Source organism: Clavelina lepadiformis, chromosome 9 (genome assembly GCF_947623445.1).
Source record: "Clavelina lepadiformis chromosome 9, kaClaLepa1.1, whole genome shotgun sequence".
Classification (NCBI taxonomy): domain Eukaryota; kingdom Metazoa; phylum Chordata; class Ascidiacea; order Aplousobranchia; family Clavelinidae; genus Clavelina; species Clavelina lepadiformis.
In genome coordinates this window covers 8910122-8933454 of record NC_135248.1, presented here as the reverse complement: position 1 = coordinate 8933454, position 23333 = coordinate 8910122, and the positions used below count along the sequence as shown (strand labels likewise).

The following is a 23333-nucleotide window of genomic DNA, read 5'->3' as shown; positions in this document are numbered from 1 at the left end:
CACAGAAAGTTTGATGGTTTAGATATGCTTTAAGTAGCCCTGAAGAGTTCTTGTATATGTAAGCTGTATATTTGTGCATTCTACATTTATCATTGCATTCACACTTCTTTCTCAGTCATGACTGTGAAAGATTTGGGAGGTGGGCAGTGAATCTTGATTTATGGTGATATTATTTGACTTAAAGTCAACATGTTTTTGGACTTGTTCTTGTAAACTTTGATGCTATTTGTATGCTGTGAAAAACAATTTACAAAACCATGCAAAATTAACTTTATCTAAACATGAGCTATATTAAGCTATTAGCTGCTCTGCTATACTCGCTGTGCCACTTTGCAAAAACCAAAAGCCCTCATTCTGATATTAGCTTGTATCACGCAGTATACAAACAGCCACTGCAACTTGTTGCTATGTTGGGCATTGAATTTTGCACAAACAGCTATCACTACATGTCCTATCACAGCTTTTTAATTCAGCGTGTGTATGTCATATGATAAAACTTTTTCTTTTTTTTATTTTCCCAATTTTTTCTCACACAAATGGTTGCAATTGGGATATTTTTTGTTTATAGAACTAGTCACATGACAACTATCGTCTGCTTAACCTGGGTCTTCTATTAACTTTGCCCTCAACCCCTTGAAGTAGGTGACATGTCATAGAATTTAAGCGGAGCACTAGGTTGGGTACAGGGGGTTGTTCACTGTAAACACCCAGGTCTGATTAATATCCATGTCTGAAACTCGGATTGGTGTTTGGTGTGGCATTTCTCTGAAAATAATCACTGCCTACTTTGTTTTTCAAACAATGGCTGTCATGCTTTATACTGTACAGTAATCTACCCTTCAAGTTCTACTTTACAGCGATATTCTAAATGTGCAAGTATAAATTTTATGCAGATACAAAAAATGTTCCCAACACTAGCTATTGGAATGTGTCAGGAAAGAAATAAGTCATTTTTGAATTCACCAGTGATCTCGTCAATTTATGAATTAGTTTTTGCTATTGTATTTAAATTTCTTCCTTTTTTAGAATTGTTTTACACTTAATCTTTTGTTTACAAACTGGTAGCCACTATGGGTAAAATATAGTCCTTCCATTATGTAAATTTTATCTTTTTGGTTGTACAGTAGAACCACTTTGTATGACCAACTTTTTCAGATTTTTATATCAATTTTTCATGTCAGTGCTGCTTAACATTAATGAATTCAGTATTGTTTTCATTTTGTGTATAACTATATTGATCCTTGTGTGGTTTAAACGTTACTGTAGCAATTTCGGTTATTGTGACCATTTGGATATTATTCCCAAAATAGTCTGGTCTCAAGGTGGTCATAATAAACCAAGTCTATTGTTTAAGTGAAACCTGAGGCTATGATTCATTTTGTTTCTTAATGCTGAAAAATGTGCTCCAAAGAAAGTCACCTGTGTGAGGAGCTTATTTGTGAGCATTATGGGAATCTTGTTGCGAAAGTAGCTGGTTATCTTTGCAGAAACGGCTGGCAACTACTACGTTCTATTGCATCTGGCACTAAACTCAAACATGACCAAGTTAGTATTCAATGATTTCACAGTAAAGTCTGATGATTTCTACTGACATGATTTTACAGAAAATTGTCTAGAAAAAAATAATTTTCTTTTATTGAAAACAAGCGTGATGTGTATGCTGCCATATTCTAATCTACATCTGAATCATATTGAATAAGGATCATGTTTTATGTGTTAATTTAGAAATTCTAGTTTTTCAGTTTAAAAAGTTACCACTTACTCTGAATATTGTACAGATACGAAAAGCACTGTGTGTTCTCATCCAACATAAGTTGGTTCAATTTCAAATGAGGAAACAAATAATTGAATACAAAGCAGATATTAAGTCAATTGTCAACTTAATTTTTTATCCACGGATGATTTATACTGCTAAGTTACTTTATGGGGACATTGCAGAACTGATAGTTGAAGAAACACTTTTTCTCGGAATAGTAAGATATTTGCTCATGATACATATGTAAAAATTAATATATACCCTAGTCTGATTTGCTAAGGCTTATTCTAATAACATAATGTACCAAAGCTTTGACACTTCATTAAATAAGCATCTGACTGACAATTATCTTGTGTGATTTACCCTGCTTTGTATTCTCGTGTACTAATATAATATTCCAGGGATTAATGAGTGAAATACTAAAACGGGTGCTAGACAGATGGCAAAATTCTACCCAAGAAGAAAATAAAGTTGATAAAGTTCAAACAGCGTTTCAGGATTTAGTACACACCCATTTCTTGCAAAGGTATATATACTATATGTGAAACAGTATTTGCGTCTACTCAATAGTGTATATTTTTAGTACAGTATTTCACAAACAATATATCTCTATTTCCATTTTGCGCATGAGCACTTTTGAAGTACAGTATTTTGTAAGGTAACAATAATGCCAGTTAAGATGGACTTTTAAGAGGTTACATGCTGAGAACATCCTAAAGATTCTTCACAGTGTGTCATAGTGTTATGCCATGACGACAGTTTTTTTTATACTGACTGACATTGCTGACTGTTGTACTTTTAAATCTTACCAATAAATTGTTGCCACAAATTTTGGCTATGACAAAATTAATTGTGCTTTTCCAAATGTTGGATTTTTAGTTTGCCCTACCAAAAGTAAGCTTGCGGCTTGATTTATTGCTTCATGGCAGTTAAAAATTATTCAAGTTCTCTGGAAAGGTGTGAATATTTAAATAAATATACTGCTTTCAATTGCATTAACTTACAACGACATTTCCTGTTTTCAGTATATTTTGGCTGAAATGGTATTAATATTAGGGATGTTATATTACAAACACAAACTCAAATAAGTCATACTTAGCGAATACTAACAAGTCAGCAACATATGTATTCTTACAAGCAAGGTGTACTATTTATCTGCATATTCCAATATTCCATTTACAAATGATTGCATCACATTACTGCTCTATCAGATCAAATTAAGGTTTTATGTCAAACACAGGGTAAATTTCATTAACAGATTCATCACTTCCCGGCTTTTTATTAAATGAAGAGACTATTTCACCGTATGTAGGTCATGCAGCCTGTTGTTAAAGATAGACGATAGGTTAGGAGAATGGGTATGCAAAATGATTTTGATTTTAGCTATTTGAGGTTTTATTGGCGTTAAATTTATATTAAGAGGTTGATTTAGGTTACTAAGTTATAACATTTAAGTTAGGTTAACATGGAACTGAAAAATAGCTTCGAACACAAGATTTTTTTCTGGTAAAATAGTGGCAGCCTTTATTAAATCGAAAATTTCATTAAATGCTTTTTGTTATTATTACTTTCGTAGCAAAGTGGCAAAACGTAATGGGTTTCACTTATCATCTCCACTCAACATAAGAACGTGATGAAATTATGCATTGTTGTATCACAATGCTGTTAAAATTGAAGATTTTATATTAAAATTTTTTAAATTTTAAGTATAGTGAGACGGACTTGGTCTTAGAACTGCAGTAAAAGGTTTTTTAGTTAGTTATCCCAACACTTTACCGTCATCATTTTGGATTTGTGGCCGAAAGGGTTGGAGTCACTTGTTATAAACAGTAGGCTTAAGAAAATATTTTACTAGCTTTTTGAAAATCATTAATCATAAGTGATAAGTTTCTGGTAAAAATCAGCCCATTTGAAGGTCTCCTTGTGTAGCGTATTTGGCCCAAGGGCCCACAACAGTGGGGACCTCTGCTGTAGGGAATCGTTCTCATAGGCCATTACTAAAAAATGAAAGTTTGTGGAATTGTTAAAAATTTACCACAATACTAGTATGTAAATCAGCAGTCGTCAATGTTTTAGTCTTCACTCACCACTAAATTTATCATTTTAAGCTTGTGGTTAACAACTTGTATAATTAAGAACTTAAAAACATTCATTTTATTGTCAAAGTGTTAAAATGCTTTTCGCTATTGCTTTGAGAGGTACCACAAATCAAAGTCTTTGCCATTCATTCTTAATGATCTACAGTAGACGCTCATTGATGTTTGAGTTGGCTACACCTCTTAAGGTGTATTTGTAAATTGACAAACGAGCCCAAACACTCCAAACTAGTGAAATTAATTCAAGCATTATACATTTTGATCATTAAGTGAGACGTTGTTCCTCATTATTTGAAACTAGTTTATGGATACTTGTCTCCATTGATGTTATTGTAAGCTGGAGGGCTGCTTGAAGTCCAAGACGGTAATGGTACCGTGTTTAAATTGGTGTGACAGATGAAAATGACCTTTTGCACCGTCAAAATTTAGCTTTGCGTCCATAGTGCACGGGCACATTTTAGTATGACTGTTTCCCTCACTTCACTTGTTAGTACATTTCTTTAATTGTAGAAATTATTATGAAGATATTAAGATGAAAAAAATCAAGTTAGAGCTATTAATTGTAAAGTTGCCTTACTTTAGCCTTTAGTTAACATAATAATAACAGATAGTTACAGTGTCTTGCAGACTAGCAAAATATTCTCATGAACCACCGTTTGGGAACCGCTGATGTAGATAATAACTACTATATAGTAAAATTGCCTATTGTAATCTCAGTCTCACGTTTTTTTGTCTGGTGTAGCTGCAGAACTTACTTTTTTATCTGCTGTTTGTCTTAAGTCTTCATAACTTTCTGTAGAGAACCTGAACTGTGGATAACTGATGATAATGGGGATGATGTGATTCCTACATTTTCTAGCACCAAGGAAAATCTCTATCGTATTCCCCTGATCTCAGAAAACAGTAAGCTTTCAATATCATGGTATTTAGCCTCGCAGCCTATCAATTCAATATATATGCCAATGAAGTGTTATACCAATGATATTCAGCGCTATTGCCAATATTATTTTAAGATCATATTTTTTGATGGATTTTAAAAATCCACTGTTACATGGTGTGACACTGAGTATGAAAATAAACTGTGCTCGTGGATAATATCATGCACTATGCACGACAAAAAGTGACAAAGCTTTGGCTTTAAACTTGCATGAAAAAGATGGTGACAACTAGGCACTAGCATGGGTTAGCATTTTAAATTTAAAATTGAAAACAAAAGTTAAAAGTTACATATTTGAAAACAAGTTCTCTTGACTTAGAGTAAGGGGCAAGTGCTAAAACAAGTTGTTTTTCAAGTTAAGAAGAGTTGTCTATAAGTATACTTGAATTTTAGAATAAAAAATAAAAGACTTGAATAAAAGAATTTTTTTAATAATATTTGGTGATTAAATGATTAATGCCAAAAATGTATTTCAACTTCAACACTATTAATGATAGAGGTGGTGGAGATTTTGACAAGATATGAAACCAACATGCTTGATCACTGGCATTTGATTAAAGAAATGGTGTCAGTAGTAGTGTAAGCTGGCTGACAGGACTTAGGGAATAAAACTTTGCAGGCAGGTGGCAGTTGCTTTCAATATAGCTAGCAATGTTACAGAAGACAACAGATGTACAAGTATTAGTGAAGTGTTTACATCTTTATGGCAGTTACCTGTCCGGAATAGGCTAGCACCAACAATAAACTCAATGAACTGTGACTAAGCATATCCGTAAAGCTGCCATACGCTAAACCTGACTAACACATTTATTCCTGTTCTGCATAAAATACAGTATGTATAAACTGTACCCATTTCATATCTTTTATATGAGACATCCTATTCATATTTGATCCGAGCATTAGCGTCATGAAAGTGGATTTTATAGGTTTGTAGTTGCCATGGTGAAAATGTTGGGTGTTAGTGATTAGTCCTAGTTTGTACAACAGAATTGCACACCGATCATGATCTTTGATGAGACATGACAACATTGCTCATTACAGGATGGTGTATCATCTTTGGTAGATAGAGATGAACTTACTGTCCAATAAATAATAATAATGTGAGAAAAACTTTTGGGTACAATTTTGCAAGTTCATTAAAATACTGTAGGAACCTAAAATTTTCCATAAGCATTTACTGAATTATATACGATTATGTCTAAAAAAACACAATTATTTTCATAGAAAAAAGTTATTTCAAAGCACATCTTTTCAAAACAGTGGTGGGACAGAGCCACTCCAAAGGTTGGGGTAATTTTAGCCCACAACTTATTTGCAACAACAAAGCGGTTTGTAATGCCCCTATAACAGTGTTATGGTTGCAGAAGTATAACTTTGGTCCAAATATTTTTTGCTAAATAAAATAGTCTTAAAAACTTGGATGAGTTTTTTGTTTTTATATAAACATTTATACGAAGCTATGAATTTAAATTTGAAAACATATACAGTGCACACCAACAGGCTTGTAATAGTGTAAAACTTGGTAAGTAGTGTAAAACTTAAAAGAATAATTTTTTGTTATCCTTTGTGCTTCACTAACGTAGCAGACTTACTAATAACAGTTTTTCTTGCACTTTGCTTTTTATCTCATTGAAAGTTAAAAGAAGGTTGGCGTTCAATGCCAATTGTGTACATAATGTGTTAGCTAATCTTTGGACTTTTGCTTGCTGGGCACGATTGGACCTCTTTAATGCATTATGATCAGTTAATCCCTAATGTATAATTAATTAATTTAATCAATCTTCTAGATATTGTTTAAGTGTATTTTGTCATTCTGAAAATATATTTCTCACATTGTTGTGGGAGTACAACTATCATGAGTCTTTGGAAATATGTTCAGTTTAGTTAGTTCTGTTCAGTTTAGTTAGCAATATGAAAATTACTTTCCTCATTTTTTGTAATTTTTTTCAAATTGTAGAGTAGCGATACTGATATCATCAAAAAGTTAACTAATTTATTAATGAATTTTTAGAATGGTAACACTTGAGGGAGAAATGTTATGTTAGACCTAAATCATCCCCTAATAAGTACAAACAGGTACTCTTTTTGTGATGACTTTAAAACAACACCACACAAAAGGTCAACTAAACTCACATTGAAATCTGATAACAAATGCTCATATTTCACAATTATAATACCTTTGCTGAAAAGATAGGGGGATAAATCCTTTTAAAATTTTTTGAGGGGTTTTGAACATGTATAGAAAACCAAAAAAAATCATTTATGAAGTAATGTCTTCAGCTATATGCAAAGCTTTAAGAATTAATACAAATTACCAAATTTTATGGTTAAGACAAACAAAGTTTTCTAATTAGGACAAAGTCATCCCTTAGAGGCTAAAGCCATCATAGTTTACAGCAGTTGAAATAAGCTAATTGAACCATTAAAAATAACGAAAAAAGTGAGTAGCATTGATTCCAAAAACTATGTCAAGTAGGATAGATTTTAGAAGCAAAGTGTTGAGAGTTATAAATCATGCGTAGAATGAATACAAGAGCCAAGATATAAAATTAGCAACAGTTAAAGGAGTAATAAAATGTTTTCTGCTGTCTTGATCATTGTATTTGTTCTAGGTAAGAGTCTTGATTTTGGAGAGTGTTTTAAATCTTACAGAATTTTCTGTGGCTCAACTTAGCTCCTAGGTATAGCAGAACTGTGCACTGCGGTCAAAGAAAGCATAAATTCTGAAGGTTTTCTGGCGTAATTTTGGTAATATATGTTTAGTATAATTTCCATCATTGTAAAGGTTTCTTCATACTTTGTTTCTTTTAGCATTAAAGCGGCAGAGATCTGAAGAAAATGAAGGTGAACCACAGGCAAAACGACAGAAGGTTGAAGAAAACTTTAAATCAGTTTTTCTTGTTAATGTTTATGTATACTTTATTTTTTACAGTGCTTGTGTGTGTTGTGATTTTATCCACCTTATAGTTTTTAATTTATTGTGTTACAGAAGTGTGGTGAGGTTGACGATGATGGAATATACTGGTCTATAAATATTCAGAGGTTTGAGCAATACTTTAGAGATCAAGCAATTGTTTCAGCAGCTACACGCAAGCACGGTCAAGCTTGTGGGGAAATTGTGAGAGCCATGTTAAGAATCAGTGAAGTTACTACATTGTCAGATGCGTGGAAAACACAATTAGTATCTGCAGCTGAGATATTTCGAGCCTTGCCCCCAAATTACACCCTTTCAGCAGAGGTGAGAAAAACTCAGAGAGAATCTCTAAAAAAAATTTAAAAATTGTTGAATTTTTAATACCAAAAAACATTTGAACGAATTTAAATTTTAAGTACAATCAAAATACTAAACCTGAAAAATTACTTAGAACAGTTTTAAAAAATCAATGTGTATTTGCAGTAAAGGGTAATTGCAAAGAAAGTTGACCCTATATCAAAAAATTTTTGTCAGAATTGTTGTACATTTATTTCTTTAGCATATCAATCAGTATCTACGAATTCTCTCAAATGATGGCAACAAAATCATTGAGCTTGTTGATGACTCTGGTGGTGGTGGCTCTTATGTTATTAATTTCAAGAATGCAAGCCAAGCTCTTGCTACATCTAGCATCATGTCATATATACAGGAAAGGTGGGCTTCATGTTGCAGTAATATTTGAAGTGGCCTCTGAACAAATTGACTTACTCCAAACAATAGTTGTCACTGTCAGTAAGTATAATGGACATTAGATAATTTCTCAATAATTAATCATTAGTGGTTTAAATAAGCGCAAACATACCACTAATTTTTACATATATGGTGGCAATTATGATGTTATATTGCAAAATGTATGTGCATGCTGCATGCACTGGTGTTTGAATCGAGTATGCGTATTGCGTAACTCTAGTAAGATATGAAGGTATACATAGAAGTAGGTAGAGTGTATGTGTACGTGCATAACTAGAACTTCTTTGGTTAGTTAAGTCTAGCCTAACTTTCAGCTGATGAATTATTACTGCTAAAGCCTAGTCCAGGATATTTATTACTTGGTAATCCTATCACATGATTTATCAGACCATTTTCCTATTTATATTGCAATGTGTAACACAATATATGACTAATCTTAGATAAACCAACAATACGACTAATACAGGAGTGGGCAAACTTGTTCATGATGTACCATCCAAGATCCTAAAAGGTTGCAAATATCTAATCTCTGAACCATTATCACATGCTTTTAACCAAGCCATAAACACTGGTATCTACCCACCAGAACTTAAAATACCATATTTTCTTGAATAGAAACCTCGCATAGAAGCAGCAGAAGACAACGCTGAAATCGCTGATCGGATAGTAATAGAATAAAACCTTTTTGTCAAAAGAGAGCGCAGAATTTTATTGTCACCTAATCAACACTACCGGTACTTCATGAAATAAAAATAGAAGCCGCCTTCGAATAGAAGCCGCCCTCGAATAGAAGCCGCACAAAACGTTCAAAAATAAAAAATAGTAGCCGCGGTTTTTATTCAAGAAAATACGGTAGCCAAAGTGATCCCTGTGTACAAAAAAGGAACGTAGTTGACGGTGAGATCTTTTCACTGCCTCACACCAATCAATTATGTTAAAATTATATTATGATACTTTTTAATTTACTTTAAATGGTGAAATAAACTCTCTCTTTCGCTCTCTCCAGTACTTGTTTGTTGTAAGGACACAAATGCTTCACTGGTAGTGGTACTGTACATTACTTTTTTTTTGCTGAAATTAGACATGAACTGCAACTAATCACTTACCTGCAAGATTAAAGTCAACCCAAAATGTGTTAGCTGGCCTCCCACTTACTACTTTCAGCTGCAAGCACCAGCCATCAAGCATGTTAATTTCACATTGTGGTGCCATAATCGGCGCCACCTTCACGTAGCTAGAGGCGAATCTGCAATACACTTTTGACAATAGCTTCTTAACTATTACGTTGTATTGAACAATTTTTTGTGCATTTTCCAGTATATTTACTGATAACTCTTCTTTGATTTAAGATAAACCTATCTTAGCATTTGCTCCTCACTTTAATTAAAGTTTTGTGTATATCTATGATGAAACTCAAAAGTTAGTGATGTTAATGTGCAACTCTCTAGATTTGGAAGCAAATCATGTCGGATATTTCGACTTCTTCTCATGAAGAAGCATCTTGAGCAAAAACAAGTTGAAGAGTTTGCTATGATCCCAAGCAAAGAAGCAAAGGAGTATTTATACAATGCAAGTTTTTACAAATATTGGTAGTAGTTAAGCCATTCATTCAAAATTGAACCTTTGTCACTCTATGGATCAACTGCTTTTAGGAGGTGTATGGTTTCAAAAAAGTGTCAATTTCTTTGATTATTTATTTCCGGGCTAAAAACAACATCAATCATGCCGCCCTCTGATTGGTCTAAACAGCTTTTTTAAGGTACTACGTAAGATTCTAACAAAATCAGAGAAATGTATTTTTTACCTATACATCTCCTTTATGATTACTGGTCCCTAGAAGATTCTTTTAATTTTGCTAACTTTCTAGACCAACTGTTTTGTTCCACTGCCAGTCATTTTACTTTTTTTAATAAATTGCTTTGCATTACATGACCACAGTTGGATAGCTTTTGTTGCTCGTACATATCATACGTCTCACATCCACTTTATTTAATGTGGAATGGTCCAGTTTTGTGGTAAAGTCCGGCTTTTCTCGCTGTCCCTCTCTCTGCTTTTCCAAATAAGGTTCATATTTATCATATCCAACCATTGCTGACCTCGATTGCAATTGTTATGATCTCAAACCATTTTGAAGCCAAGAGACATACAGCCATTGTTTTGGTTATGTAAACCAGCTATTAGCTGTAGAACTTAGCAAGATCCTGTACTTTGCAGAACAAAACTAGACCACTGCCTTGTTCTGTTCTTGCTTTTTCAACCTGCCTAAAATGTTAGGATCAGAAATGACGCATAACATTATACATGATGTCTTTCCAGGGCAATCAACTTAGGGTTTGTTAGATTTTTTGAGAGAAAATTTATCCAGCGCATCTGCTGTTAGTGTCTGCTGTTAGTGTTTGCTGTTAGTTGTTCTTCATGTAATTTTTTATCACTTTGTCACTTCAACATCTCCCTTTAGAAATTTGGTAGGGTGATGTGGTATGGAGAAAGGACAAAACCTACTGTATTTAGGACAAACCTATTTGTCCTACCAAAATTTGCATCTGCATTCAGAACATAGGTCTTGGGCATAGACTTTTTCATTGGATTGCAAATTACAGTGTTTAATAAAATGTGGCATTTTGGCGGAAAAGAAATTGTATCATGAATTTAATCACTGCTACCCAAACAGAGTAATGTTTTCACAAATCAGTGTTTCTTGAGATGTCTCTCTGATCAGTAAATTGTTTGTTATGTTTTATAAACCTGAACAAAGTGGAAAACTTTGTTTTTAATTGCTAATGAAATGAGCTCTCGAATGATCCACATTAAGTAATGTTTTTGTTTGAATACTTTTCACTTTTCACCTTTTCATCTTGAAAAGACAGCTTTTTTAAATTTTTGTCTGAAAAAAATGCTCCATTTTTTTCCTTTATTCCTAACATTTTCTTTAAAGTGAGATTTTAAGGATAACCGTAAAAGTTTTGGCTGAGATTGCTTATATTTACTTAGAAAAGCATCCCAAAATGAAAATGTTGGTTTAAACGTAGGTTTTCTGTTTAATGTACTTTTCATACACATTTTTTAGTTGTTCTTAATTTTGTTACTGTATTGAGACAATTTTGTTACCAATAGCAAATTTTTACAGTTACGTGTTTTCACAACCTATATTTCAAGAAGTAACTATTTAAGTCTAGTAAATTTTTATACATACCTCTCAATTAAAATTTTAGATGCTTGCTGAAAACATGCTAGTCATGCAAGAGATACCACGAACACCTGATCACGCACCGTCGCGTACTTTCTATCTTTTTTCAGTCAATGTTCAAAAAATTGCAAAGATACTTCTCATCAGGTCTTACAAGGTAACATATATCTTCCACAAGTTTTTAAATTCCTAGTTTTTAATAACATGCAAGTGTATGAATTCTACTTGCAATACTATTCTTTGTATTCTTCAGGCGATCACAAATATGATTATTCGACGAAAGTGCGAAGAAAAAAGCAACACTCGTTTATTAGAAAAACAAGAGAGGATTACTGCAATCAAGGTACTTTAGAACACAAAACTTATAATTGATTAAAAGGCACAGCAATTGTAGCTAACATATGGAGCAGGTCTGCCCAACATTTTGCATATTGTGAGCGACATTTGTTTGGCAAATATCACCACAAATATGAATAATTGCAATGATTGAAACAGTTGTGTTAACCCGTTCTATCTGTCAGTTATCATGTTTTGCAGCAAAGAGTTTTTTAACGTTTTGCTTTTATGGAAAACAACATCTTTTGGTATACAGTACCTATCATTGTTATATTGATAGTCGAAATGATACAAAATGCTTTTGTTAAAGAAACGGTATAAACCGAACTCTACGGCAACCAAAGACATAAAATAGCTGAAGGGAAGCCAAATCATGTCTACTATATTTTTCAACTTTTTTATTGCACGTTACTAAAATTTTAACACTTATTTTGCATCGACTTGGAAATGTTTCGGTGGCCACTTAAGAGCTGGCTGGCATGTGACTCTTTGGCTGGGCAATCTTCATGTAGGATTTAAGCCAGTGGTTCCCTACTTGCCGACCCCTTGCTGCAAAAATGTTTTTGCATATCCCCAGTTTGTTACATAATACGCTATTTATGAGAAATTGTAGTATAACTCACGGACGTTCTGTGCCACCTTCAAAAGTCCGCTGAACCTCGGTTGGGAACCACTGGCCTAAGCTATAAATACAGCTATTTCTTTAGCTGTGTTTATTTCATAAAGCATTTTTATGCGATATGTTAGAACAGTGTTGTCAAGTATCCATTTTAAGGAGATCTAATTCTTAACTATATTGAATTCCGCCAGGAGACTTTACTTGACGCTGATCCCGACCAACTAGATGAGATTGACGAAATGTTGACGTCATCAGAAAGAGCACGCTTGGCAAAGCACGAACATCAAAGTAATAAGTTGCACAATGCTCAGCTACAAATAACCGAAACGGTTTTCATATTGAATGCTTACGTGAAATCCTTGCAAACATTTGCAATATCAATAAAGTAAGACCTTGGCAGCATTTATGCGTTTGATGCTTGTTGACTCAGCTGGAGATAAATAGAGCAAATTACTGGCGTTAATCACAATAACTTTGTTGAAAACTGTTACTGTTCCCCTGTATCATTTAGAAACTTACCAAAACACATCAAGGGTTGCATATTCGATGCGATTGTTGTTCTGAAACCTATTCGCCCGAACCGGTTATTAAATTCTTGGTTAGTTGTAAAGAGGTCGTTTTAAGCGTTTTTACAAAATTCATTCATTCATTTATTTACGTTTTGATTCACTTCCTGTTTGCGACTGTTTATCGGCCATAACCCAGAAAAACATATAATAGGCAAGAATACGGCAATTCAAAATCGTTGTAGCCTATTTACGATGTGGCAACGTGTTACATTAACTAACCGTTACCAAAACATTCTCAGAAGATTGCAGTTTATAATTAAAAATACTTAGTGAAGACTCGACTTGACTCTGGTCGTCGTTTGAAATGACTCGAGTAAGGTCTTTTTGATTACGTTTCAGAATTAAAGTAAAACGAATCTCTATTCTTTGGTCGGAATACTTTAAAATGTAACTTGAAATGATTTTATTTGTCTACAAATGTGTACGTTGCAGCCAAATGAAGCAAATTGTGTAATAATCCTAAACATTTGGAGTTGATGGAAAGGGGTGTTTTTACATTTTGTTTGGCTTGGTTTCGAATATTAATCGACTCGACTTGACTCGAGTCTTAAATGGCAAATGACTTGACTTGCGACTCGAGTTTACTGACTTGGTTACCACTCTGTTAATAGCTAGCAACACATCACAACAATAATTAATGCGTGAGTAGCCTAATATTTTCAACACAATATACCTTGTAAATGGCACACGAAATGACTGACGCACGAAATAGTTTAACGGAATAAGAATGAGGCAAGCACAGGAAAGTATGTGAATATCACCATACTTCTTAATTTATTCTAAATGAGGTGTTACGGGAACCCTTTTTAAAATCATTGTACAGTAGCATAATTCTGGATAATTGCATGATTTGAACTAAGCTAATGTCTATGCACAGGAACGCAGAACATGCTCGACGTAACTCAGTTAACAACTTGGTGTGAAAATTGCAATGCAATTAAGATTGCATTCTAGACTTGATGAATTGGCTCTTGCCACAGCACTCCGTCCGATCGCCCAACATTACACACAAAGATTGCAAAGTGATATTATGTCACAACGTTTATTCCCGGACTCGAGGATTGGCTTGGGCCCTTTGAAAAATAAATGTGTAAAAATGGAATGAGAGGTATTATGACACACTTAACGTGTTCGAAGAGATTTGATACTTGAGAAGCCGCCGCTATACTAAACTAAAGTATGACTCAGTTAAGGTGTCTGACTCCTTAGAAGGGCGTTTTCACACAGTTTCACAAGCAGTTAGAATAATGAGGCGTGATGCAGAGATGTAAATAAATCCGTATGTACTTTATTCTATTCTTAGGACTATGTTGATTCAATAGCTTCAATATTAAGTAAAAGGCCAATGAACAATGACGAAAACGCGCATACCAGAACTCCCTAACTGATTAAGTACAATTAAAAGAAATCTAAAACATATGCCACCGTTCACCACAAACTCTTCAGGCCAGGCAACAGCCTACTAAGGCATTAGGCCCACCCACTAGACTAGCGTATTTTATGGGGTTGGGTTGCATTGCGCCATGCTTACAAACTTCAATTTTTAAACCTAACAAACAGGTAATTAAAATCTGGTCACAAGATTATGAAATCACGAGAGGATATAATAGATAGAGTTATAATAGCGTTAATGTCACAAGATAATGCGCAATTGTTTGCCAAATTTATCAGCTTCATATTCTAGGAAGGAAAAAGAAATTGGAAAGATTTGCATTATAAGGATGATGGTCATAATAATAAGTCGATATGTTTTGTACAAATTTTCTGAGAATGATTGGAGAAAATACACCGAAGCCTGAGAAACCTGGTACTGAAACGTAACCAGATTGTTCAAGAACATCGTTTGTATAGTATATTCACTATATTGTATTGTTTATTTTTCGTCATTAACTGTGTGGGGCTAAAGTTACGATGCTAACCGTTGTAGTTATAGCATAATAAAACTCATTCTCACGAATAGTTGAGAAGCAAGAAAAAGTGGCCAAGCCCAAGGGTTTAACTTTAAAACATGCAAGATAGCAATAAAACAATTGCGCTATTAGGTTGGTAGGTTAGCATTGCCACCAAACCAAGTAATTCCTAAGTTTAACGAATTTAAGGCCAAAATAACTCAAACAAGGAAACAACTACACCGTTGGAAAAATATAAAGTTACATGGTTCGATTAAAATGGCAATGCCTATCTTAAACTATAGCAATCAAAACAATTATGTTTCAAACAAAGAAATGGTTAAAGCCAAGGCAGCTTAAAACATAACATAAACTCATTAAAAAATACGCACTTTTTCAACCATAAATTCATCTAACGCTAACCATATAGTGATTGATTAAATTTATGATGATGAAGTTAATAAACCATGAACTTGTGGACTCTTTTCGGAACAAAAATAAAAATTACAGTTCTGCTGCATGTAGCCTACACTTTGTCTAGCGCTAGCCAATCAGACTAAAGGTTGCTTATATTTACTATTTTATTACTCAAGTCAATTAGTAATTCTTTTATCAAAAACAATATTATGACGAAACACTGACTTAAAAAAAAACAGAAACTGTAGAATTTACTTACTACTCTATTGTACAGTGCCCTGAGCCATCATAACAAAAGTAAAATGTGGATAAAATACAAGTTATTTTTAAGTGGTTTGAAAATTAAATGGTATGTTAGTGCTGTGTTTCGATTCGGCATAGCGCAAGCCAACAAAGTGTTGAATGCTTTATCAGATATTTTTCATGAAAGCACAGCAACCTACATCAGCCTCAGGTACACAAAATAGAAATTACTGTAGATAATATGTAGGCCTATATCTCCTTTAAAATCAAATGACCGTATAAAACATAAAAACAAAATTTCCCTTATCGTTTGGTAAATGGATAACACTAAATTATTTCGAAATGCTTTGCCCAAAAATAGAAAACTCAAGATTTTACGATCGCGGCATGTAGTCATCTTCTTGGATATAATGGCGGTATTTTAAAATTCAAAACAAAATAAGACAAACCAATAAAATAATTTTTTGCACAGACCGTCAGAGATCCTTTATACAAGAGATGTGATATCACCAATATGTTTTGAATCTGAGGGTTTCAAGGTAGGTACTTTCAAATTGTTGAAATATGATAAATGTATCAGTACATGATGCAGCAAACGTTTTAAAACACAAAAACACTTTGGAAATGAAAACTACGAACAAACTTTGCGATTTAAAGCAATATCACCTTTGTAGATTTTCAAGGCTTTTTTTCTGAACATGCAGTGCCGGATATACACGGTGGAGTAACCTGGGGCCCAGCTTTGGTGGAAGGCCTACAGGGCGGGACTTAGGGGGGCCTTCCCCGCCTCACCACTTTTTTGAGTAGCTGCTTTTTGCCAAAAATGAACAAAAATTACAGGGAGTGTAATGCAAATATTTTCTCCGAAGGTAAAGTTTTGTCTCATTTTTTGTCTAATTTTTTATTTATATTTTTTATCCTTTACTTTTTCAAGTAATTCAATTGCATTGTATATTTATTTGGTATGCAACACAAAAGAGAATAGACTATTATTCACTTAAACTAATGCTAGTCGAAAACCGGCTGCACACGTTGATGACTCAAGAAAAACTCGTTAACGCTAGCATGTTTAAGGAGAGAACCATACTTCCCCCTACGTACCCAATTTTTTGTAGGTTGTAAATGATTTTACGTTTTTATTGCTTTTTGTTCGTTGCATTTTCTTCTTTACCAATCCTTAACGATCATTGTTTTTGCAATGTTAAATATAGTAGGACTACCATACCATGAAAGCTCCATCCAAATTGCCATCTAGTGTATATAAGTAACTATAAGAATATACAGTTCATTTTGAGGCGTGATAAACAGTTTTTGAGGAATATTAAGCAAAAGTTTTGCGCCCCGAGCAATTTGGGCGCAGGTGTTCCAGAGCCAGCTTTCAAAAGATTTTGCCCTCGTTCTCCATGCTTATGACCATTAGGTTAACCAGCAGTAGCGGCGCTTTTTGAATTGCGTTGAGGAGCGGGGCAAAATATTTTGAAAGCTGGCTCTGAAACACCCGCGCTCCAACATTTCGGCTTAAAAAGTAAAGATTACTTAAAAAGTGTTTTTCTTGTATTTCTAACTGATAAATGCAAATTTTATTTTTCGAAGGATATCGCATTCCGTGCTTATGAGTAGTTATGACAAGCACGTTAATAACAAAGAGTAGTGTAGCCTATATTTGACACTGGCTCTTAAATAGGCCCGTCTGCTCAGCGCGTCAAAAATGTTTTAAACGCGAATTATTTTGCTTTTTACGCCGGAAAAAAATGTTTAAAACACCTCAAAATGAACATTATGTTGTCATATTTCCTTGTTTTGCAGATAGCAATTTGGATAGAGCTTTCATAGTTAGCCTACAGTATTGCATTTAATATTGCAATAGTTAGAGCCGATAAGGAGATACAAACAGGAAAATACAACAAACAAAAAACAAGATAGACGTAAAAATGCCTACAACCAACAAAAACTTGGGTTCGTGGAAGGGAAGCATAGCCTCCTCCCTAACTATGCTATTTTATACAACTTAACAAGTCTCTCTTGAGTCATCATAGTTGTAGTAAAAAACATTGTCCAATGCATATTGAAGAATTAGGCAATGCAATTCAATAGTTAGAAAGTAAAAGCATATTAAACATAAATAAAAATATAAAACAAAACTTTAACTTTGATGAACATTTTTGCATTATATATTACTGTATTTTTATAGCAAAAAGCAGCTGACCAAAAATGTCGCGGGGGCCCTGGGGCCCTCCCCTAAATCTGGCCGTGTGTAACGATATAAAACTTCATATATAATAAAGCAATTTTCATAACAACGGCGCCTCGAGTAGTAAGTTGTACAAACGTCAAATTAGTTAAATTTCTCTGTTTAAAACATTTTAGAAAGTCTGCAAGTTATCTTTTAATAAATTTCATAAAACTCTGGTCTAGTAAAATGTTATTTTACCAAGAATACACCATTCTTTTATGTAAGATAACATCAATTACAATTTTGCGATATAGTCTATAGAAGTTTATTAAGGCATTTTTCTAAAATGTGGGCCTTCTCTTGAAAATATACATGTTCTTCGTTATACAGTATATATATTATTTTCTAATCAAAGGAAAGTGTCACTGATCTGATACGCGATGCCCTCTGGCGAAGGGTGTCGCCGAAAGAGATTGCTCGCAATGTGACAGTAATAAAAAGACAAGACCGCAGAGGACCTTACTACGACAAAAAGAATGAAGATATACATAAGCTCCCTGGTTGGTGGGCTGTAGAAGGCTTGGGCTTCGTTTGGGTCCTCAAGGCGCTTGAAGAGTTAAACTTTGTTAAACTAACAAAGGTAAGCTGAAAAATTAAGAAGTGTTTTGGTTTGAGAGTGGGAGTAACGCTGTTATAGAGGCTGTTAAACTTTTCATAATGGTAATGACTTTTCATAATAGTTCGATAATGGTTATAGTCTAACAAACTATGAGATGGATGATATTATTGTACAAGTTTTTTGTCTTGAGTCATAAGTTGGACCATTTCTTGACTATATATTTTGATTGAGTTTTAACTTTTTTAACATAATGAATTTAACTAATTTGTTTAGATTAATTTATCCATGAACTGGTAATTGCCTAACTAATGACCGGTATTACCAAACAATGAATGATTTATGGTAAAAATTATTTTAACCCAAGACAGTTTTCCTGTCTTTATCATGTTGATATCTGTGGTCTATTTATAGGATTGCGTTGAGGGGGTAAGGGACAAAGTTTGTTAAAAGCTGGATCTAAAATCCCTGCATTCATCTAACCTGCGTAAAAAACGCAAAGAGAATTTTTTTGAGGTTTTTAGACCACATATAAGCTGCTATTCTCATATGTAAATCCAACAGCTAACGATTTAATGGATTTATGTTGTAGAATTTTGAGACGCCGTATAACTTACAATGATTTTGATTTTTTGATTCTGTATAACCAACCTAATTTCAGTAGGTCTATATTCATTTTTTTAACTTTTATCCGATAAGTATAGTGACAAACAAGAAACTATGATGAATAAAGAAGAAGGAACATGTACAAACGCTTAGCCTATGGCCTAAAAAATGGGTTCTAAGGGGAATGATCATTGATCTTTGTACAAAGCCTTTTACCCCCTAAATACGCTAGTCAAAGCTGATATGATGTAACTTTTTTTATTTTCTTGTTTGCAATACTTTTACGTGTGTTTACAATCAAACGTGATATTTATTGGTATAGAAATGTCATGAAAAGAAAAAAATATTGACAAATTTTTACTCAAGTGTAAATTTTTACTTAATTTTGACCTATTATAGTCTATTCCAGAAAACGAGTTTCCTATCAACTAAAAACAGTGTTGTTGTTTGATTTGGCGCGTGTTAGTAACAACTGGCTTGATTTTTCGTCCCCACTGCGCTTTTTGCGAAAAATTTAAAAATAGAAAATTTCTTTTAAAAGATCTTGATTTTATAGACTGGGGGGGCCCTATATACATAGGTTACTTACAACTCATAAGTGATCCATATAACAAAAAAGTTTAAAATATTTGATTTCACTAACATTACATGAAGTTTTTGCTTATAGGGCATCTGGATACTTTATACGTCAAGTTTCAGAAACCCCATGTCGGAATTTTGAAGTAGTCCTTTTTCCCTAATCTATTTTTGGGCCTGTTACTATAATCTTTAATACAGTATCTTAGTCGTGATAACTTGACATTAACTGCGTCACTTTGGAATTGTTTGAGACCAAAACATTTTCTTCATCCGCAGGTTGTGTACAGAAAATAGGCACTCTTAATCTAGTTTTTAGAAATACTAGATTGCGGTTGTACAAGATCAAAAGTGCATAAAGTGTTGTGCGATTAGTATACGCGTGAGTCCTATAAATGCATTTTTGGACAAGTTTTATTCGAAAAAAATTTAAAGAAGTGATTTCTCAAATTAAGATGAATACGTATTCCCCGCCTTGTGGCCACCTTATTTTTGCTACTTTTTCGTAATTTCGCTGTTAGCATAGTATAGTTGGTGGTACCATTACTGGCAAATATCGTCGTCAGTATTGTAGTTCTACTGCAACTTCTTAAGCATTGGCAAAAAGGTATATCGGTACATTTATGGTTATAATACTGAATTCAAGTCAAAATTTAAAACAAGGAACATATAAAAAGCGTATAAATATTTACCGTATTCCTGTCATTCAATACCTTGCTGTAAACCCAATCATGTAACAAAAACAAGTTGGCCACAAGGCAGGACTTATGTATAATTCGGCACTTTGAGAAATAATTTATTTAAAAGCTTTTTGAATAAAACTTGTTTGAAAATGCAATTATACGAATAAAAAATAAATTAATTTTAATTGCATAGTTGCTGTAGTAATTAATACAACATTTGGTGCAATATTAAACTTTTACAACATCAATCGAGTTTTCAGTGAAAAACTATCTAAGAAGACTTACTTTCTATACGCAACCTGCGGATGAAAAAATATGTGCAACCAAATGTTTTTCTTTCCAATCGATTCCGAAGTGACACAGTTCATGTACACAGTTTTTGCGACTGATAAGGTTTTCGCAACCATTTTAAAGTTTGTGCAACTAATTCCAAGATTCTGCAATCATTTTAAAATTTATGCAACAAATTTAAAGATCTTGCAACCGATTAGTTTGTGCAATTGATTTAACGATTTTGCAACTGATTTAAAGACCGCACGACAGATTTAAAGCTTCTGCAACGGTTTTACACACATACATTGTGTGACCGATTCAAAATTCGCATCGTTGCCCTTGTGGGATAATGTACTATATAGCCTATGTAAAAAGCAAAGACATTTGCCCGTTTTTGTCAAAGTTTGAGTGGTACTGAAGCTAGGAGTAGACATCTGGTTTCTGTATTTGTTTATATCATATTCATTTATTCACTGTAACAATGGACGAGCACAATGATTTGTTTTATATCTGTTATGTATATCACGTAGGTAAGAGTCATTGACTCGATGTCGGAAGAGATGTGGAACTTAATATGCAGTGGGGAAATTTTGGATCAGGGAAGATCAGTGAGCTTTGTTTCTTCTGGAAAAGAATCATTAGAAACAGAAAAGCTTAAAATTTACAAAGAGTGGAGGAAATGTAGGCTTCTGTAAACTCTGGAATGTGTCCCCGCAAATCCATTGATAAAGCTATTTGAACACACTCAGTCACACATCATCTTAATTTATAATATGTGCAAGCACGTATGCTTGATTAATTAAGTATTACATTACGGATAATTGCTTCCCTTATACTTGACATGTTATTTTAGATCTAGGACCACACTGGACTCGAGTAGAAACTTTATTCGAAAAGGAGGGACCAATTCGTATGGTAAGTTACGAGATTGGCGCCAAACGAGCACAAAACACTCACTCGTGCTCAGGATATGGGCTTTGCCACTCCACAAAATTAGATGATACAGACGAGCCTGGGTTATGGCACTCGGATCACAAATGTCACCGACCGTTCGCAACAATCCTTCGACAACCTTCATACCGGTACACAAGGATCTTGGACGAGTTATTAGACTGGAGATTATGGATTAAGTTTTTCATTTTCCTTTCATTCCTTGTCACGCTATCTGTGTGCTACATTCGTTGATGCAGTAAAATAATTGGATGAACGTTCATGCTTGTAAAGCTCATGTAAAGTTTGGCGTTTTGCACAAGGTGTGTTTTTCACAGCACTAGTTTCATGCAGCGAACCAAAAGCCAAAGAATTTTTCTTTTTACTTGTGAAAACCCGATTGTTCTATGACGTGTAGTTTTCGAGTAATAAGCACTACAACCAGGGGTGCGTCACTGCAAGAAATACGTGCCTATGACCGACATGCTGAACATGGTAGAACTTTGTGATAGACAAGTTGAACGACATAGTACTTTAACCAAACTGACAGTGTTCGTGAATATAGTTGTTTATCGAGTTACAACGAAATGACTACTGTTTTCAGAAATCATTGAAAGAGATGCTTTCAATATCACTGCAAACCTAGACTGAACATCAATAGAGCGCTTTGTGCGTTGTGGTTTACGTAATCCTATAACATTCATGCTACGTTTCACTATAAAAATCGCCATAGACAAAAGAATAAAACCAAAGGTAGTGCAACATCAAGCGAAGAATGTTGAAAAAATAGTTACGCTATTATCGATAGCCTACACTTTCTCAGCCTCATGCAACCAAATGTCATGAACTTCACAGAACATATATAGTCTTTTGTGTTGTGGTCTTAATGATAGTGGTGACAAATGTACAAAACGTTACTCTAGCGCAGGCTTTATGAAGCAAAAATTGTCAACGCTTACAGTAATTATGACATCATTGTCGATTCCGTATTTATCATTACGTCACGCTCTGTACCTGGTTGTATCGCATATGTTGAAATCTTCCCCAATTCATTTTTCCTGTATAAGCTATTTCCTTCGCAGCAGTGCAATGATGCACCATTCTACTAAGCGGTATTGTACAGAATATTCACCTGAGTGAAAAGTTATCACGGAAATGTCATACGACCTCTGTACTACAGAAAATCAAACTGAACATGGGTGCAGTGATAAAAGTTAAGCAATATTTAAATCTCACTTACGCTACTGTATCTCTGGTTGGTGTCATGGACAAAATTCCCAGACAAAGCGTATGCAAAAAGTATAATAGTTTCGTAGAATGATATTGAGTTTATCTTCCAATATCAAACACTCATACACAGGTATTGATATTTGGTCAATAAATGACTTGTTATATCTAGAAACCAACAGTAAATGTAAGGCTATATGTATGAAACTTGTTTCAGCTTTTTATAACCGTGTAATGTCTGTGATGAAATATTTCTTTGTCGTTGTTCTTTTATTACATACCAAAAAGTTGTTATCCCCATATTTGTTCATGTATTGCGTATTCCATGCATTTTTGTGGCAATTTTTCCGTATGTATATATACTTTCAAAGTAGTGTGGACGTTAAAATTATAGCTTACACTATAGATTTCCTTGCTTGCTTGTGAAACAATTGGACAAGCCATCAAGTAGGATAGTCATATAGTAATTGGCGCATAGGTCGTGGGCCAGATGGAAATGATAATTATCGTAAATTCAGTATTTGCTATAGAAATGG

The 23333-nt window shown here is 33.9% G+C and overlaps 2 protein-coding genes across 2 annotated transcripts; both read left to right on the top strand.

Annotated features, from left to right (window-relative positions):
* The first annotated feature begins 21 nt into the window (after positions 1 to 21).
* LOC143470821 (DNA-directed RNA polymerase III subunit RPC3-like) lies at positions 22 to 12997 on the top strand. Its single transcript, XM_076969099.1, has 11 exons — positions 22 to 1545; positions 1779 to 1973; positions 2158 to 2282; positions 4652 to 4755; positions 7601 to 7659; positions 7779 to 8027; positions 8263 to 8417; positions 9902 to 10022; positions 11666 to 11797; positions 11894 to 11983; positions 12787 to 12997. Exons 1-11 carry the CDS (start codon positions 1399 to 1401, stop codon positions 12982 to 12984), a joined length of 1575 nt encoding a protein of 524 aa, XP_076825214.1. The 5' UTR covers positions 22 to 1398; the 3' UTR covers positions 12985 to 12997.
* Positions 12998 to 15757: 2760 nt separating this feature from the next.
* On the top strand, positions 15758 to 23091 carry LOC143471353 (uncharacterized). Its single transcript, XM_076969810.1, has 5 exons — positions 15758 to 15924; positions 16186 to 16252; positions 18302 to 18526; positions 21171 to 21321; positions 21494 to 23091. Exons 1-5 carry the CDS (start codon positions 15773 to 15775, stop codon positions 21823 to 21825), a joined length of 927 nt encoding a protein of 308 aa, XP_076825925.1. The 5' UTR covers positions 15758 to 15772; the 3' UTR covers positions 21826 to 23091.
* The last annotated feature ends 242 nt before the right edge of the window (positions 23092 to 23333 follow it).

Coding starts and splice junctions, on each gene's coding strand:
- LOC143470821 (XM_076969099.1), top strand. CDS start 1,399: ATGTGCTCCAAAGAAAGTCACCTGTGTGAGGAGCTTATTTGTGAGCAT. Junction 1,546..1,778: donor CTAAACTCAAACATGACCAA/GTTAGTATTCAA, acceptor AATATTGTACAG/ATACGAAAAGCACTGTGTGT. Junction 7,660..7,778: donor CACAGGCAAAACGACAGAAG/GTTGAAGAAAAC, acceptor ATTGTGTTACAG/AAGTGTGGTGAGGTTGACGA.
- LOC143471353 (XM_076969810.1), top strand. CDS start 15,773: ATGTGGATAAAATACAAGTTATTTTTAAGTGGTTTGAAAATTAAATGG. Junction 15,925..16,185: donor GCAACCTACATCAGCCTCAG/GTACACAAAATA, acceptor TTTTTTGCACAG/ACCGTCAGAGATCCTTTATA. Junction 21,322..21,493: donor TTACAAAGAGTGGAGGAAAT/GTAGGCTTCTGT, acceptor ATGTTATTTTAG/ATCTAGGACCACACTGGACT.